The 15,940-nt window shown below is 39.7% G+C and overlaps 2 protein-coding genes across 5 annotated transcripts in view; both read right to left on the reverse strand.

Moving 5' to 3' along the window:
* LOC120569811 (dedicator of cytokinesis protein 9-like) overlaps positions 1 to 6,363 on the reverse strand; it is an 89,375-nt gene extending 83,012 nt beyond the window's left edge. For 2 of the 3 annotated variants that reach the window (XM_039817927.1, XM_039817924.1), the window contains exon 1: positions 5,933 to 6,363. In XM_039817927.1, the coding sequence (XP_039673861.1) occupies positions 5,933 to 6,049 (117 nt within the window). In that variant the 5' untranslated portion in view covers positions 6,050 to 6,363. The remainder of the gene's footprint in view (positions 1 to 5,932) is intronic. The other variant, XM_039817923.1, reaches the window with a different exon arrangement.
* Positions 6,364 to 7,452: 1,089 nt separating this feature from the next.
* Positions 7,453 to 15,940, reverse strand: part of LOC120569851 (FERM, ARHGEF and pleckstrin domain-containing protein 1-like) — a 66,898-nt gene continuing 58,410 nt past the window's right edge. The window contains exons 23-27 of one of the 2 annotated variants that reach the window (XM_039817990.1): positions 15,259 to 15,371; positions 13,244 to 13,380; positions 12,078 to 12,185; positions 8,790 to 8,941; positions 7,453 to 8,676 (exon numbers count right to left, since the gene is read on the reverse strand). In XM_039817990.1, the coding sequence (XP_039673924.1) occupies positions 8,595 to 8,676; positions 8,790 to 8,941; positions 12,078 to 12,185; positions 13,244 to 13,380; positions 15,259 to 15,371 (592 nt within the window). In that variant the 3' untranslated portion in view covers positions 7,453 to 8,594. Of the gene's footprint in view, positions 8,677 to 8,789; positions 8,942 to 12,077; positions 12,186 to 13,243; positions 13,381 to 14,855; positions 15,020 to 15,258; positions 15,372 to 15,940 lie in introns of both variants that reach the window. The other variant, XM_039817989.1, reaches the window with a different exon arrangement.

The raw sequence follows: 15,940 nt of genomic DNA on the forward strand, positions 1-15,940 counted from the left end.
TTCAGATTGATGTGTTGTAAATGTATTGAGGGATTTAGACGGTTACAAAGCAGCGTTAAAGGCTTCCATAACATCGAGCACCTAGCAGCTTTATTATTCCACACTATTCTCCATTTGGATGGATAAGAGAGCGCGAAAAATACAAACTGTCAGAGAGAGAGAGAGAGAGGTAGCATTCCAGCATTCAAAACAAATTTGACCTCAGCAAAAAGCCTTGATTTATGAATTATGAATACAGTTGGATTAGAGGAATGTATGTTCTCAAGAGACGAGTGTAAAACAAGTCCCAGAGTGCCATGCACTTGTTTACAGGAAAACACCTACTGGCCAGGCTCTTCTGCAGGCTGCCACTCTGTTATGGTAACCTCCTCCAAAACAGCTCTGCTCTATCAGGCAGAACACTCAGACAGAGTGGGCGGTTTAACAGCGAGCCCTGCCTAAAACTTCTGGTCAACCCAAATACAGCCACAGGAAACCTGCTCTATCTAGTAAAAGACAGGCCTCTGCTGCTCCCACAAGAAGATGAAGGACAGGAAGTCATGGGCATTTCCTGTTCAGGCAGGCAGGATGGAAAGATTTTGGAGACTTGGTGGTATCAAAAGTGACAATGAACTTTCTTCTGTTTTGAGAAAAATTCAAGTCATCTATCATCTATACTGCTACCCAAGCACAGCTGTATAAGTGAAATGCCAGCATATCTTGTGATCTGACCACAAAGCAAATCTTGGCTCAAAATTCATATTTAACACTTATTTTGACATGTGGTTAAAATACATTCTGGCACAATGAGGGTGTTGTAAAATAAATCAGCTGTCCGAAAGAGATAAGCCAGTGCAATTCATGTCCATGATATTTAATAGTTTGTTTTCATTTGCACTGGAACAAATTCTGTCTGTCTGGCCATTGGATCATTTGAGTTGGCTTTGCTACTGCAATACTCAATGTGGACTAACCAGGGGCAGTCAAGGCTGGATGAAGGCAATCCTTTCAGTTTTTGACAAAGTGCTTTACATTATCTCAACCTTCGTGTGCTCAGTTAAGGAATCCTCTCAACCTTCCCACTCCGACTGCAAGAGCCCTGAGTGGCAAATCTGGTTTAGATTATAACCACAACTGCCAAAAACCATGCCCAAACCCAAGCAGACACATTTTATAGTGAGTTTGATGGGTGTGTTTTATTTCTCACTTTCCTTGAAATGCATCACTACACTGCTTATATCTGGGTCTTGTGGAGTTTAAATGTTTCCATTTCAGTTACTGTAAGTTACACAATCAGCACATTAACTTGAAAATGTTTAAAGACAATTGTGCGTAATTACTAAACTATATAACAGCTGACAGGTGGAAAAGCAGCAGCCCTGTGCCATGTCTCTTTAGATGCCAAGAGGGAACTGTAGCCGTGTTACTCCATCCACCTGTCACGTGTTATATAGTTTACCTGTCAGTATAACACGAAACAATTTAACAGCACCACAAACTGCAGCCTTTCAAAGTGATCATGAAGTTCAATCATTACCGCTCTAAAAACAGCTTCAACAAAAACTGAACTTTATAACCTGTTTTATTAGACTGTGCAAGTTTTTGCTATAGGTGGGCCTACGGGCTTGTCTAATTCACAGCATAGGAGAGAGAGAGAATGCATTGGTTACTAGAGCAGCGTCATGTATTATTGACTGATTCAGAGAACAAACTCTGCTCTCCCATCTCTCCCCCCACTGGTTTTGTTCTTGTAGAGTACCATTCACCATCCCAGTAACAAAGCTTCTGCACCATTTTAGTCTGATTCCAACAGGCCTTATAGACACAGACAGAGGAAAACAATACCAACATACAAGAAAGCAGAGAAGTTTTTATTTTATTTTTTTTTTCTTTGCAGTTTTTGTAAACCTCGGATCAATCTACTAAGCACATCTTTGGTGAGTGGCATGACTAACAAATCCGGCTTCACTATGTGAGGGGACATGACTTCAACTCTGCGTACGATCAAAGAAGGAACATGTTCTGTCAAAACTAAAAGTTGAAAAAAAAATAAAGTCCCTGGCACACTCACTAAAAAACACACAGAGTACACACACCCACTCAAGGTAATCCTGGGATTCCCACATCTTGGGAGAATTTACAAAACCTTGAAAAAGCTTTTAGTTTAGGATCGATTAGATCAAGAGGGCTGACGAAAGTAGAGGTGATTGTATACATGAAGGGAGGATGAATGAACTCTGCTAGTTGATGTAGATGTAGAAGTTTACTTGGGTGAAACCACAAGGCAGGAAATGCTGTCCACCTGCCAAACAGAGTAAGAATCATCTAAATTGGCCATTAGCACAAATATCCCCCAGGAGGCACAGAGAAGCTTGTAAACCAATTTAACTTGCAAATGGGACTTTCTCCACAAGCTTTAAAGTGTCCATATTATGAAAACAAATACTTTTTCTGGGATTTAGTGTGTTATTTTGTGTTTCTGGTGCTTCCACATGCATACAAACTTGGAAAAAAAAACATCTATGCTGTTTTGAGTGAGATACGGGTTTCTGACTGTAACCTGCCTTCAGTCTCCAGGGTAGATGGTCAAAATCTTCAGGGTTTTCTACGTCACTAGCGGAAAGGTTAACCCCCTTGTTGTCAATGGCAAAACACTGCTACAACACACACAAGTTCACCATAATCTACAAAAGAACTACTGACATGTCTCTGTTCTGCAGGTATTCCACGCAAAGTTGGAAGTGTGCCCTTGTTTAGAAGAAGTCTCCCGGCTAATCCTGCCTTGTACTGACTGAAGTTAGAGAAACAGCTAGCTGATGTGATCCTTACCTAGCTACTGCGCATGTGCAAATCCCAACAAAGATGTTACAGAAGTGAGATGTCTCACTCTGTAGCTGAAATGGTGACCTGAACACACAGAGTGAAAAGAGGAGCTGCAGCAATGTGCAGTACAACAAAAATATGGTGTTTTTTGAAAATTAAACCATGTAAACCTATTCTGGTACAACCTCAAAATACAATTATGAACCTGAAAATGAGCATAATATGGGCACTTTAATGCCTAAAAGCGAGGTTAGGCAGCAACATGTGTTCTCTATTGATAGTTGTCTATGTTGACAATATTTTCATGTTCTTTTCTGCAGCACATATGAGACCTCCACTTTCCCCTTCTGGTTGCACAGTGAGTCAGTTGTGTGTGTACTGTCCATGGGCGGCTAATGCCATCACTCCTACATAATGACACCCATCTGGCATACAGCTCCCTCGGGTCAGGCATATTGCAGGAACACTGAGGATCTGAGTATATCACCATTAGGTGGCAGGCAGTTAGGACTATTGATTACAATTACACAACAGCCCCCCAGCTGTTTCATACACTGTAATACACTAACTAAACATTTCCAACTGCCATTGATTTGTTACATACCCATCAGCCGATACATAAATGACATGTACATGCTGTTGAGTGCTGCAGACAAAACCCACAACAAAACTCTAGGCTACACACTCAATAATTTCTCTTTTAATTTTACACAAAGCAAAGTTGGAAAAGGCTTCCTGTGTTGTATCAAAAAGCAACACCAGCACAACAAATTCAAAGCTGCTGACAGCCATCATGGAGCTAACAGTGTTCTCAGCATGCCTAAAGCGTGGAGAAACCGAGGGATGGCTCAGCTGAGAGCTCTGGCCTATTACAAGTCTCTCTGCTGCTCTCCACTCCCAACAATAAACAAAGAGGCTCTGGTCAGTGTGTGCTTTCACGAAAATGCACAAATTGTTGTGAGAGGAAGAGAGCAGCACAGTGCACTTGATTCCAAAACAGAGTTGAGAAATTGCTGTGTGACCACTAGGCATGTACTGTATGTACTATACTGTATGTTATTATCTATATTGTGTGTTTCTGGGAGTTTAATAAGGACAGAAAAATGTGTTTCAAGCATGAAACAACCATCAGAATGGGTGACAACAGCTACAATCCCCTCTTTATCTCCCTGGAACAGATCCCTCTATTCCTGCTGAGGTATTTACATGTTTCATGGAGGAATTAATTGCAAGTTGCGTGGACAGCGGTCTCGTGTACAGTCACATTCTTGTCCCACTGAGAAGCATCAGCAAACACTTGAACTTAACAACACAGCTAAACAATCACTTCTACAGCACACATATCCAGGGGCGGGGCCAGAAGCCGGGCCATGGTTGGCAAGGCCCCCCACCTGAAATCAGATTGGCGCCCCTTGGTGCACTACCAGAGTCAGAAGGTGACAGGTAGTCGATTTATTAATATGTTGGACGTTACTGAACAGGCCTACCCGGTACAGACTCAGGGCCCCTGGACTAGAACCACTGTATGAAGAAACTTAACATTTCTCTTTGTAAAGTCAATCAAACAACTACAAGGGGACGCAAAATGACTACACAGAGACACAAATGACAATAAGAGATGCAAAACGACTTGGAAAATACGCAAAATGAATGTACTGTAAATCTGTACCTCAGTCTTTCATTCAAAAGTAATTCAAAAGTTTTTAAATCCGCCCCTGCACATATCTGCCAAATAGTTTATCAACAAATGAACTGCCGGATGTCTGCTGATACTAACACAAAACCCAAAGTCTAACACAGAGTTACTACAAGTTAGCTCAGTCCTCCTTAAACATCTTGATTTCCCAACATGCATACTTCTATCCATTACTTCCCCGCTCTCCTCCCTCAAGCGTCTCTGGCAGTGCACCAGAGTGAGAATGAACAAATAATATGAAGGTGTGGTTGGATTTCTGGGATCCTGACTTAGGATTCCATTTCCCTGACAGAGAGCCTGGACGGTGTCCGTTTCAGTTACCTAGCAACTTCTGACAGGAAAGCTGGAACAATCAGGCGGAGCACCAAACACCCAACACACTCGGACGCAACAGGGCCGAGTCCTTTTTCTTCTTCCTGAGCTCTGTGGAAAAGTGATACTGACAAGGTATACTGCAGGTCCTCATCACCCAGATGTTCCAAAGTGGACGGTCAAATTCAGCATTATGTCACTGTCACTGGACACTTTAGGTGTCTGAAGCATGAAATTGAAGCCATATGGTTTCCCTTGTGAAGAGGTATTATGTCATCTTGATGAAACTGATGCCCTCATTGACACCAAGTACAAAACACCTTGATCAGGCACTGATTCGTTACAGACTCTCCAGGAAAAAGGACACTTAGAACAAATGAAACAAGTGAGTCTGGAAGTGAAATTTCTCAACAACATTGTGGCATTTCAACAAATCTCACAAAGTGAAGAGAATGTGCTATAAATCGCAACGCAAGGGAGATAGGCTTGTTGTATTGCGCTATTAATGCGAGAGTCCACCTAAAATTGTACAACATTTCTCTATTCCTCCTCTGTAAATCACTCTCTACCTATCTCTTTCTCACATTTGTTGGTCAGGGTCACACACTACATATTATAATATAACCTGTCGTCACCCAGTAAGCCTGCACCCAGCTGATCCAAAGTCAGCTGGGTGAGGATGAATGAGAGTGCAGGATTTCAGGCACTTTGGGGCAATTTAACAAAGCTCACATGGGCATTACATGTTCTGTATACTACAAGCAAATATATATACATACACTTTTTATATTGTGCTATATGGAAAAGTCCACCATTTTTATTTTTTAACAAAATACACCCCTACCTTTATCCATCTGTTTGTCACAGATACACACACGCTTATTCATTCACCTAAAATCTATCTTTTACACATTTGTAGGCCAGGTTCACACACGCCATAATAGAACCTGTAATTTTCACCCAAGAAAGCTCGTGTGCCACCCAGCTGATCAAATTTACCCAGTTTTTTGCTGAAAATGGGCGTAAAAGGTGACTCACAGGTCAACAAAGGTTTAAACAGACATGATGACACTGATCAAGGTGGTATTAAGAAGGAGGAGGGGAGTTAAGGTGTGTACTTACAACCAGCACGGAAGTCCTGACCACCTCAGAGACACTTTGCCTGAGTTCAGCCGCGGTGCCGGGTTTACCTAGACCCCGCGTAAATCTCCTGGTCTCCGGATGCACTGGAGTAGTCATTGTTGCGCACCACTTTGCATCAATAACGGTTTAATAAAAGTTCTACAAGCGAGCTTTAAAGGAAAACCATCACCGGTGTATCCGTTTCTCCGATCCACGCTAGGGAGCAGCACGAGTTTGAAGCTGGGTCATGTTGTGGTGTAGCTGCTGATTCATTCCCAACTCTCGATTGCATACTTGTCGCTTTTAAAAGTCAACGCGTGCTGCATTATTCCGGCGCGCTCCCTTCTTCCATCGGATTTATTGTTGTCATAATAAAGGATCCTCTTGAGAAGTGTTTCATTGGCCGTCAAGCGCCAGACAGGAGGTGTATAATCTGGTTGTCTCCTCATCGCACTCCGCCCCTTACCGGTTTAAAGGCCTGCCCACTCGTGGCTGTGTCTGTGTGAGCTGCTGGGCCTGGACTTTGGACTGCGAGCACTTACACTCTGAATGACTGAACCAATATTTTTCAACTACCACAAAAATCACAACTCTGGAAAACAGAGAGAGTGTCACTACTTTTGCCCCTTCTGGCTTCTGAATAAACATATTCATTTACACTAGATCTCTCTTAAACAGAATAACCAAATAAAAGTTGGTTACTATCGAGTAATCAAGCTGGTTCACTGTCATTACTGAAAACTGCATGGAAATGTGTATGTTTAGCTGGTGTACTATGTGCTTTAGCTATAGCCTACAGCGTGTCAGTATGGCCATGCTAATAAAGCCTCTTTGAATTTGAATAACAGGAGATTAGACTCACTATTAAGTTCTGTCAAAGTTGTGATTGTTTAAAACCAAAACTGCGCTTGAGGCTAAAGGACATAACTTTCTGATATTAGAGGGGAAACAATCTTTTAATTATAACTATTTTAATGAGTTTATTTAAACTGGTGTTGTAAGAAGGAAGAGTTACTTCTTAAGAAAAGGGAGAAAGAGAAGTAAATAATTAGCTATGTAACTATGTACATCTCCACACACTCAGACAGTCCAAAATGAGACTTTGAGAAACACAAGTGTAAACACAAACAGTGCTGGCTACACTCTCTATTGCTATTATCTAGGCTATATAATCCCGGTAGATATTAATAAGATAATAGATACAGGTGCAGGCTTCTTGCTGTCATGAAGAGCTAAATGCAGATTTAGAAGAATTTATAAATGCATGAATTATTATAGTAGGTACACTCACGTTCAGATCAAAACAAGGCTTTGCTTTCTATAGCTTGTATACACTAATATACAGACACTGTGGTTATGGCTTGACTCTACCAAAAAGCTGGATCAATGATGCCCTCTGTAGGTCACAGCTGTAAACACACTGAAGAGCTGCCTTGCTGTACATGAACTAAACATATTTTCCTGGTTAAAACATCCCTCCAGCCCCTTGAGCTTAAAAAAAAACACAAGTAACACAAATCTAGGTTTGAATAAGTTTTTTTTTTATTGCTTTCATTTCCAAAGAGCTCTCTGTTGTCTGAAAACGCTGCAATTCTAAACAGAACTGAGGTTTTCCATTTCATTTGCTTCACTGCAAAACCTTTTCAAATGCATATTTCCATTCATTTAGACCCATAAAAAGATCTGGTATCTGTATACAGGAGGCAGCCTAGTTCAGTGAGGGCAACAGCGCTTGGAACTGAAAGTTTCTATTTTGTTTCACACATAATCTTTAAAGCTTTCATAACACTTTCATAATACAAGGATTATGAACAAGTCTCACATTTTCTCAAACAGCTGAAGGGGAACTTTAGTTAATAAAAAAAAAGCAAAAGAGTCTGAGACGTATTCTTACAACAAAGATCAGTGAATAGAATATTTACTTTACTTGATATGGCATTAATCTGTGATGACAGCTACCCTTGGCCACATTGTGATCAATCCTAGGGTTAATTCAATAATACAACAAAATAATTTCATATTTCATTTTTTTTTTTTTTAACAAGAACACGTTGTGCTGGGCCAGGTGTGGACAGAGCATTGACCATTAAAGGGTGGTCTGTTTTAACATGATTTAAAATGTCATGGTACACCAGTATAAGTAGACACTCCTCATCCCCAATGTTACAAAATGGCATTAAAAAGTCCAGGACATTGATATAAATCAGTTTGGCACTGAAGTTGCAGGACATTTTTAAAGCAGCAGTTATCAATAAGATGAAAAAGTAGACAAAAACTGTATGACAATGCAGTGATAGTTTAACCATCGAAGAAATAATGCTGAATATCTATATTAACGTGTTCCTGCTGTAAAAACAACCAAAGACAAAATGTAAAACCAGAAAGATAGGAAGTGGTTCAGACCAGTAGAAAACAGTATAAAATGACATCCTTAAAAAGAGGTTTCAGAGTTGAGAGTAAAAATGCCAAAAAATGCAGTCTCTGATGCAGTCTAAACCAGCGGACATGTCACCATTCAAGCATTAAAAAGCACCAAATGTGCATGGACACATGTACAAATGTCCCAGATATGTGTAGAAAAGAAAAGCAAAGAGTCTAGGGGGAACCGGAAGGGTAGATGCCACCCGAAGGCGGACGACATGTGGAAACAAGGTGAGCCAACTCAGTGAGGGTGGGACTCTTTGTTGTTCAGGACACGAGGCCCGCTGGAGGGGACCGTGGCGCTGCGGATGACCTCCATCCACCTGTGTGCAGATAAATACTTTTTTTCATCAGTCATCAGTCCACTAACATTTAGGACACAGCAAAACTGCAAATATATTTAGTAAATGTACATCTGGATGATTTCACTCCGTACCTCTCAAAAGTGTATTCACTCTCCGATCGGAAATAGTAGACGTGGGACTTGAAATGCAGTTTGAAGACGTAGTCCTTGTGGATGTTTTCAGACTCTGAGGGGATGGTGACTGAGTAACCCAGAAGAGGAAGGCTGGCCAGTGGATAATCATCCTGAGGAAATACATTATATTTATTTTTAATGTTTTGGTCTGTCAATAATTACACAAACAATTTGGGATCAAACAAAACAAACAGATGGATTGCTCCCAACAAAACTGTACAGCAGAAAGCCATGCAACATAGCTAGCAATGTAAAAAGTATTCAGATCCTTTACTTAAAGTGCCCATATTATGAAAAAAACACTTTTTCTGGTATTTGGGGTGTTCTTTTGTGTCTCTGGTGCTTCCACACACATACAAACTTTGAAAAAAATCCATCCATGGTGTTCTGAGTGAGATACGGTTTCTGAATGTGTCCTGCCTTCAGTCTCCTAGTGAGCTGTTCAAAATCGGCTCGGACTGTGACGTCACAGTCCGAAATGAGCTAGCTAACCACAACCGTTAGCTCGTAATGCTAACACTAGCATGGTACCTCGTTCTCAATAGCAAAGCACTGCTACAACACACACAAGTTCACCATAATCTACAAAAGAACTACTTACATGTGCGCCCTCATTTAGAAGTCTCCCAGCTAATCCTGCCTTGTAACTGACTGAAGTTGGAGAAACAGCCTGTCTTTTACTTCTATGGAGCTAGCTAGCTGACATGATCTACATCTGAGCTACTGAGCATGTGCGAGTGCAATCAAAAATAGTACAGAAGAAGAAGAAGAAAAGAGGTCTCACTCTGTAGCTAAAACAGAAACCAGGTGAAAAGAGGATCTGCAGCAGTGAGAGAGAGCTGTGCAGTACAACAAAAATATGGTGTTTTTTGAAAATGAAACCATGTAAACCTATTTTGGTACAACCTTAAAATACAGTTATGAACCTGAAAATGAGTATAATATGGGCGCTTTAAGTAAAATGATAAAACCACAATTTAAAACCACAAAACACTGTATTACAAGCAAAGGTCCTGCATTTAAAACTGGATTCGAGTAACAATACTGTATTATAAAGAATTATCAGCAAAATATACTTGAAGTATCAAAAGTGAAAGTACTCTGCCCCTGTTACGGATATATTTTCATATATGACATTATTAGATTTATACTGATGCATGTAAAAGCAGTTTGAATCAAATCTTCTATATGAATAAAGCTGCCTTGCCTTGCATCAAAAACAAGCAGCATTTTACGGTTGTAGGTGTTTGAAGTGGAGCTACTTATAACTTATTTATTTACAGTTAGCTAGTTTAGCCCATTGGTTCCCAACCTAGGGATCAAGCCCCTTCAGTGGCTCACAAGATAAATCATGAGATGATTAATGAGAGAGGAAAGAAGAAAAAAAGTTTTGCGACACATATTTGTATTCATTTTTAGAAATATCCCCAAATATTTGCATTTTTTTGCAAAATATTGGGTAGTTTTACCTCTTTGAGCCTCGATCAGTTACTGAAATGAAACCATTTGAGAAGTTTAGAGGGGCAATGTCTCTTTGATGGAACTGTTGATAACTCAGACATCTGAAACATGACAAGGGACTCCAACTGGACACTGCTTTATTGTAGGGGTCACAAGCCAAAAAGGTTTAATCTTTTAAAATTGCACTGTATTTTATAAACTTGTAAAATCTTAATCTGTAAAGTAACCAGTAACTACAGCTGTCTGAGAAATGTAGTAAAAAGTTAAATTTTTGTCTCAGAATGTTTGTGGAATATAAATATAAAGTAGCATAAAATGAAGATACTCAAGTACAAGTACTTCAAAATTGTACTTAAGTACAGTGCTTGAGTAGAATTAATTAGTTGTTTCTGCCACTGAACATAACATCAAGATTTACTCCAGACTGAAAAGGTGTAGGATGAAGCTACAGCGTATTCCTACACCTTTACAAAACACTACCTGTTTGATGTCAAAAGGTAACATCTGCATACTAAACATGTCATTCTGATCATACATTGTTTTATGTTTATTAAAGTGCCTATATTATTTGTGTCTCTGGTGCTTCAACACGCATACAAACTTGAAAAAACAAAACATCCATGCGGTTTTGAGTGAGATACGGGTTTCTGAAGGTCGTCTGCCTTCAGTCTTCGGGTGAGCTGTTCAAAATCTGCAGGGCTTTCTACGTCAGGAGCCGAGACAAGGTGGCTAATCGTAGCATGCTAGCGCTAGTATGCTAGCTCTTTCTCAATGGCAAAACACTACTACAACACACACTAGTTCACCATAATCTACAAAAGAACTACTGACATGTCCCTGTTCTGCAGGTATTCCACGCAAAGTTGGAAGTGCGCCCTCGTTTAGAAGAAGTCTCCCGGCTAATCCTGCCTGGTACTGACCGAAGTTGTAGAAACAAACAGCTATCTGATGTGATCCTTACCTAGCTACTGCGCATGTGTGCCTCCCAACAAAGATGGGATAGAAGTGCGATGCCTCACTCTGTAGCTAAAACAGAGACCTGAACACGCAGGGTGAAAAGAGGATCCGCAGCAATGTGCAGTACAACAAAAATATGGTGTTTTTTGAAAATTAAACCATGTAAACCTATTCTGGCACAACCTCAAAATACAATTATAAACCTGAAATGAGCATAATATGGGCACTTTAAAACATTTTTTTAAACTTACAAAGAGTACTACGCAGGTTCAGTTCCTCATTACAACTGTTATTCATCCCCTTTTATATAAATACAGTATAATCATCTATTACATCAGTCCTGAAGTTTTGTTTCTTTAACATGCAGATTTCTCTAATGTTATACTGACGTTCTCAACAACTTCTGAATACTTTCAGGTAGTAATTTGTTTTTGGCCTTATAAATGATTTGTGCAATTTTAAAATCTCTTTAGAGCCTTTAATTAATAAACAGTGGAGTCACTGGTTCTTGATAAGTAGTTTTGTTTACAACTCTTATGGCTATCTTTTTAAGTATACAAAAATTGGTTTTGTATTGATGTCATTTTTGATTGAAAATCAAACTTGCTTGGGAAATATAAACAGCCAACTTTCTGGGGGAAGAAGTGAGATAAAAAAAAAACTGCATTGGAAAACCTGTATCATGGCACACATATTTGACATTTTACACAGAGATGTGACGTCTTTAAGCCCAGAGGAGGGTAAACACAACAAAGTGAGGAGGGGAATGAAAGTGAGAGAGGCGGTGATGTGTTTGCTGGACAAACAAGAGTCGAGAGCGAATGTCACCTGGTGAGACTTGTAGAAAAACAGGCTGAAATTGGTGAAGACCACCCAGAGCTTCTGCCAGCCGTTGCTGTTCTTGAACTTCCTCAGTAAGTTTCCAGACAGCTGATTCTACAAAGACAAAACACAACACATTTTACATCTAAAACTATATAAATTCAAACACATTATAATACAACTACTAGCGTACTTAGATTTTTGACTAAAAATGTGGAAGAAGGATTAATAAAATTAAAGAATATGTCTGGTGATATTCCTGATTTTTCTTATTGTTAACAAATAACCATAAAAGCCCAAAACCAAAAGTGGACTGATCCTCGAAAGCCTGATATAGATTATTCCTCTGGGTCATAGAGCTTCATTATTGTCCAATAACTACAACAACAAAAAACACATTAATAAGCCACATTGTTGCAGTAGATGACATGCTCCTTTATTACAATGAACATGTGTATGTTATTTATTTTAAGTCAATCCCACATACGGGGAATATGCTGCTGTAAATACTTACTAGAGCACCAAATGTGAGTTTATCCACAGCTGAAAATAGTCCCCTACAAATGCACTATTTACTCCTGTTTGAGAAACATTTGCTAAGAACCACAGTGCCCAGCTGTTTTAGGAAATTACGTAGTCTTTTATTAAAATTAAATTATACATTTGTGACCTGATTTTAATGATTTGTCTTCAGTAGAAACACATGGGGTTTGGTCTGAATCCTACAGACAGGGTAGGGAAGTCAGAAAGTATTGAGAGGCGGACTTAGACGTTGTTGGTTTTAGTCATTTCATGGCATTTGTTGACAATAACGAAAATATAGAATATGGCCAGCCTTAATCGTTTGCGCTTATTTTGTACTGCCAAACTAAGCGTAAATATACTGCTGCTTTACATTTTTTTTTACAATATTTAATAGATTAAAAATAATTATGAAACAGGCACTGAGTTGAACAGTTTTTGGCTCTTATGTTACATTATGTGATAGTGCTTCTATCGTGAATTTCATTTTGGATCTTTAGCTCCTTTAAAGCCAATAAATGTGTCACTGATTTGTACAGCAACTTCTATGCTATTGTTTTTTCTACAAAGGACTTTAGGACTTTTCTTCCTATGGTGAAGTGCAAGTTAACACATACACAGGGCCTCTCCTGTCTGCCTGGCTCCTTTACCTCTAGACTCCTGCAGGATTCACTAAAGGAGAGGCTCTGAACACGGTACCAGCAGATAACAGAGAGAGGCACTGGTCCCTGGCCACTGGGGGGCCCCACCAGGGGGGCCTTAGTCTCACTGAGTGGACTAGGGTCCTCTACCATGGAGGAACGCACAGACGCATGGGGAAAAGAGAGAGACAGAAAGAGAAAAAAACAGACAGGGAGGGAAGGACAGAAACACAGAGACTGAGTAGGTGAAACACAGGCATGCAGTGGCAGGGATAAACACGAAGGCCGACGACAGTGTGTCCAGGCAAAGCTGTGAAGAGGACGTTGTTACAACTAGAGAGGAAGAGCAGAACTAGATCAGGGCAAAACAGGATCCGTTCTGTTGGTGTGAGATGAGGACATTTAGCACATCTACGTACTGCTCTCTCTCTATTTATAGACGATCAGAGACTTCAAGTGCCAGGGGAGGAGAAAAAAAGGACAGAACCACACGGGGAAGCCACAGTTTTGAGTTTAGATAAGGGCTTCACGCAGGCTACTGTTAGCCAAAACAGTGAGAGGGGAACAGTATCCTCACTGAGGCTGCAAATAAAGCAAATGAACAGCTTACATAAAAACTTAAGGTAAACATTTATCTGATATAAAAATAGCTCAAACTAAATTGATGCAAAATTCGTAAGGCCCATCATTTTCAGGAGCAGATGAGTTTAGAGGTACCATGTTGTGTTTGTACCGTGCAAGCGTATGAGGATACACATTCTTATCATGCCATTGGTTTCACACTATTCCACTAATCCATAGCTGGTGGTGGTAATGTGCAAAGAAACATAGCAATGTCCCAACAAAAGCAGTGACGAGGAAAGAGGTTGCTAGCTAGCGAACATGGACGTAACCAATGCATGCTTTAAAATATTTGAAAACGTCTATAATTGATATTTATGTGAAAAGTGGTCACCTGTAGTGAGGAAGCTACAGAGAATTATAAACCTTAAGGTAAAGACATGTCCGTGTTATGTTTTTGCTGCAAACAAGTGACCAAAAACCCCAGTTTTAGCAGGTTTAAATATCGACTTTGCAAATGCTTTATGTGGAAGGAAATGCACTCATTAGACCTTAAACCAAAACCAAGTTAATTTCCTACTGCAAGAACAAAGAAAATCCTCTTGCACTGGGCACAGGTTAGAGAAATATGGATAAAACAATTGAGCTACTGATTATCTATTATCTTTTTTTTCTCATTGAAAAAAGATTGAGTGCAAATGAAATTTACAAAAAATAAAAATAGATTTACAAAATCTATTTTTACCCAACTTTCTATCATATATGTTCACTAATCAGATTTTTAGCCATTTCTTATTTCAGTATTTAGACTTTTTGTTTTGAAAAATAAACAATGAAAACAATGAGCCTTAAAATAATTTCAGCTCATTAGCTCACGATAGCAAAAGTAAGTAAGTAAGCAAATAGTTGGACGACGGAGTGCAGCACAGGAGGATACTGTTCCCACTGAGAGATAATCAAAGTGAATTAAGATACAGCACACTCAGACACAGAAAAAGAAAACAGTGAAGCGGAAGGGGAGAGGCAGGTCTGAGGTTGAGTGCTGAGTTGTGGCCGGTACCTCCACAGCTATGCTAAAGTCCACCATGGACACACTGGTGTTCCTGTGCCAGCACACGTGCACCATGGTGTTACCACGGTGAGGGGAGGGCCTTTCCAGCGAGGCGTGCGACGCTGTTATGTCGTCCTCAGACTCCGCCTCTGCCGAGGAGTCCTCAGGGCATTCTGGGAAAGTCAGGAGGTTGTTACTGCTAGACAATGAGTAGGGTGATGGGGGGGGGAGAAGGGCGCTTAAGCACAGACATTGTCAGATCATTTTTCAAATCAAACGTAGTCTTGTGAATCTCGGGTATCAGCCTGTGGGGTTTTTACTTAAAAATGTGTTGTATTGACAGTTATTGTATATTGTATATTTTTTCAAGTATTCATTGTATATGCAACTGTATGTTTAGGTAGTAACTTACTGTTGTCTGTCAGATTGCTGGTCAGAAGTTCAGATGAAGGCCCATTGCTGGTTTTTGCCATCTCTATCGCCACATGTATATCCTCCATCCACTTCTCCTTTTCCGTCAGTGAACTAGAGTGAAAAACACACAAATGGATAAAGTGCTCAGCATGTCCCATCATTAGTCACAGCAGGAAGGCCGGATGGTTAGAAATAGTCCAGTAAACAAGAATGTCACAAGTTGGATCCATGTTAGTCAAGGTGTCCTGCCAAATTATCCCTTAAAAAGACACTAAGACACCATCTGTTAGTTTGAAGGCAGGAAAGTGGTTCTCTCTCTCTTTCTTTTTTGTCAAGGTAAAAAGTTGGCAACGTTCTATTTAATTATATTTCCTGCATTTATATATTTCTATCAAATAAGCAGATAACACATTATTAATTGGTTACTGGATTTGACTGACAAAAAGGAACATCAGATATGATGTGTACAATGTGATATTAATATCACTCTATCACACTTTATAAAACATATTGTCTTTTCATCTTCACTAAGTAATTCCGTTACCACCTTATCTTTGATTGATGCTCAATTCCAGCATCTTTTTGGGAGAACGTTTAAATATTAAATATATAGATTCAATTATTACTTTAACCCAATTACAATTTTTGTTTTTTTTACTCTAATTAAAACTGTTACTACA

Source organism: Perca fluviatilis, chromosome 12 (assembly GCF_010015445.1).
Source record: "Perca fluviatilis chromosome 12, GENO_Pfluv_1.0, whole genome shotgun sequence".
NCBI lineage: Eukaryota > Metazoa > Chordata > Actinopteri > Perciformes > Percidae > Perca > Perca fluviatilis.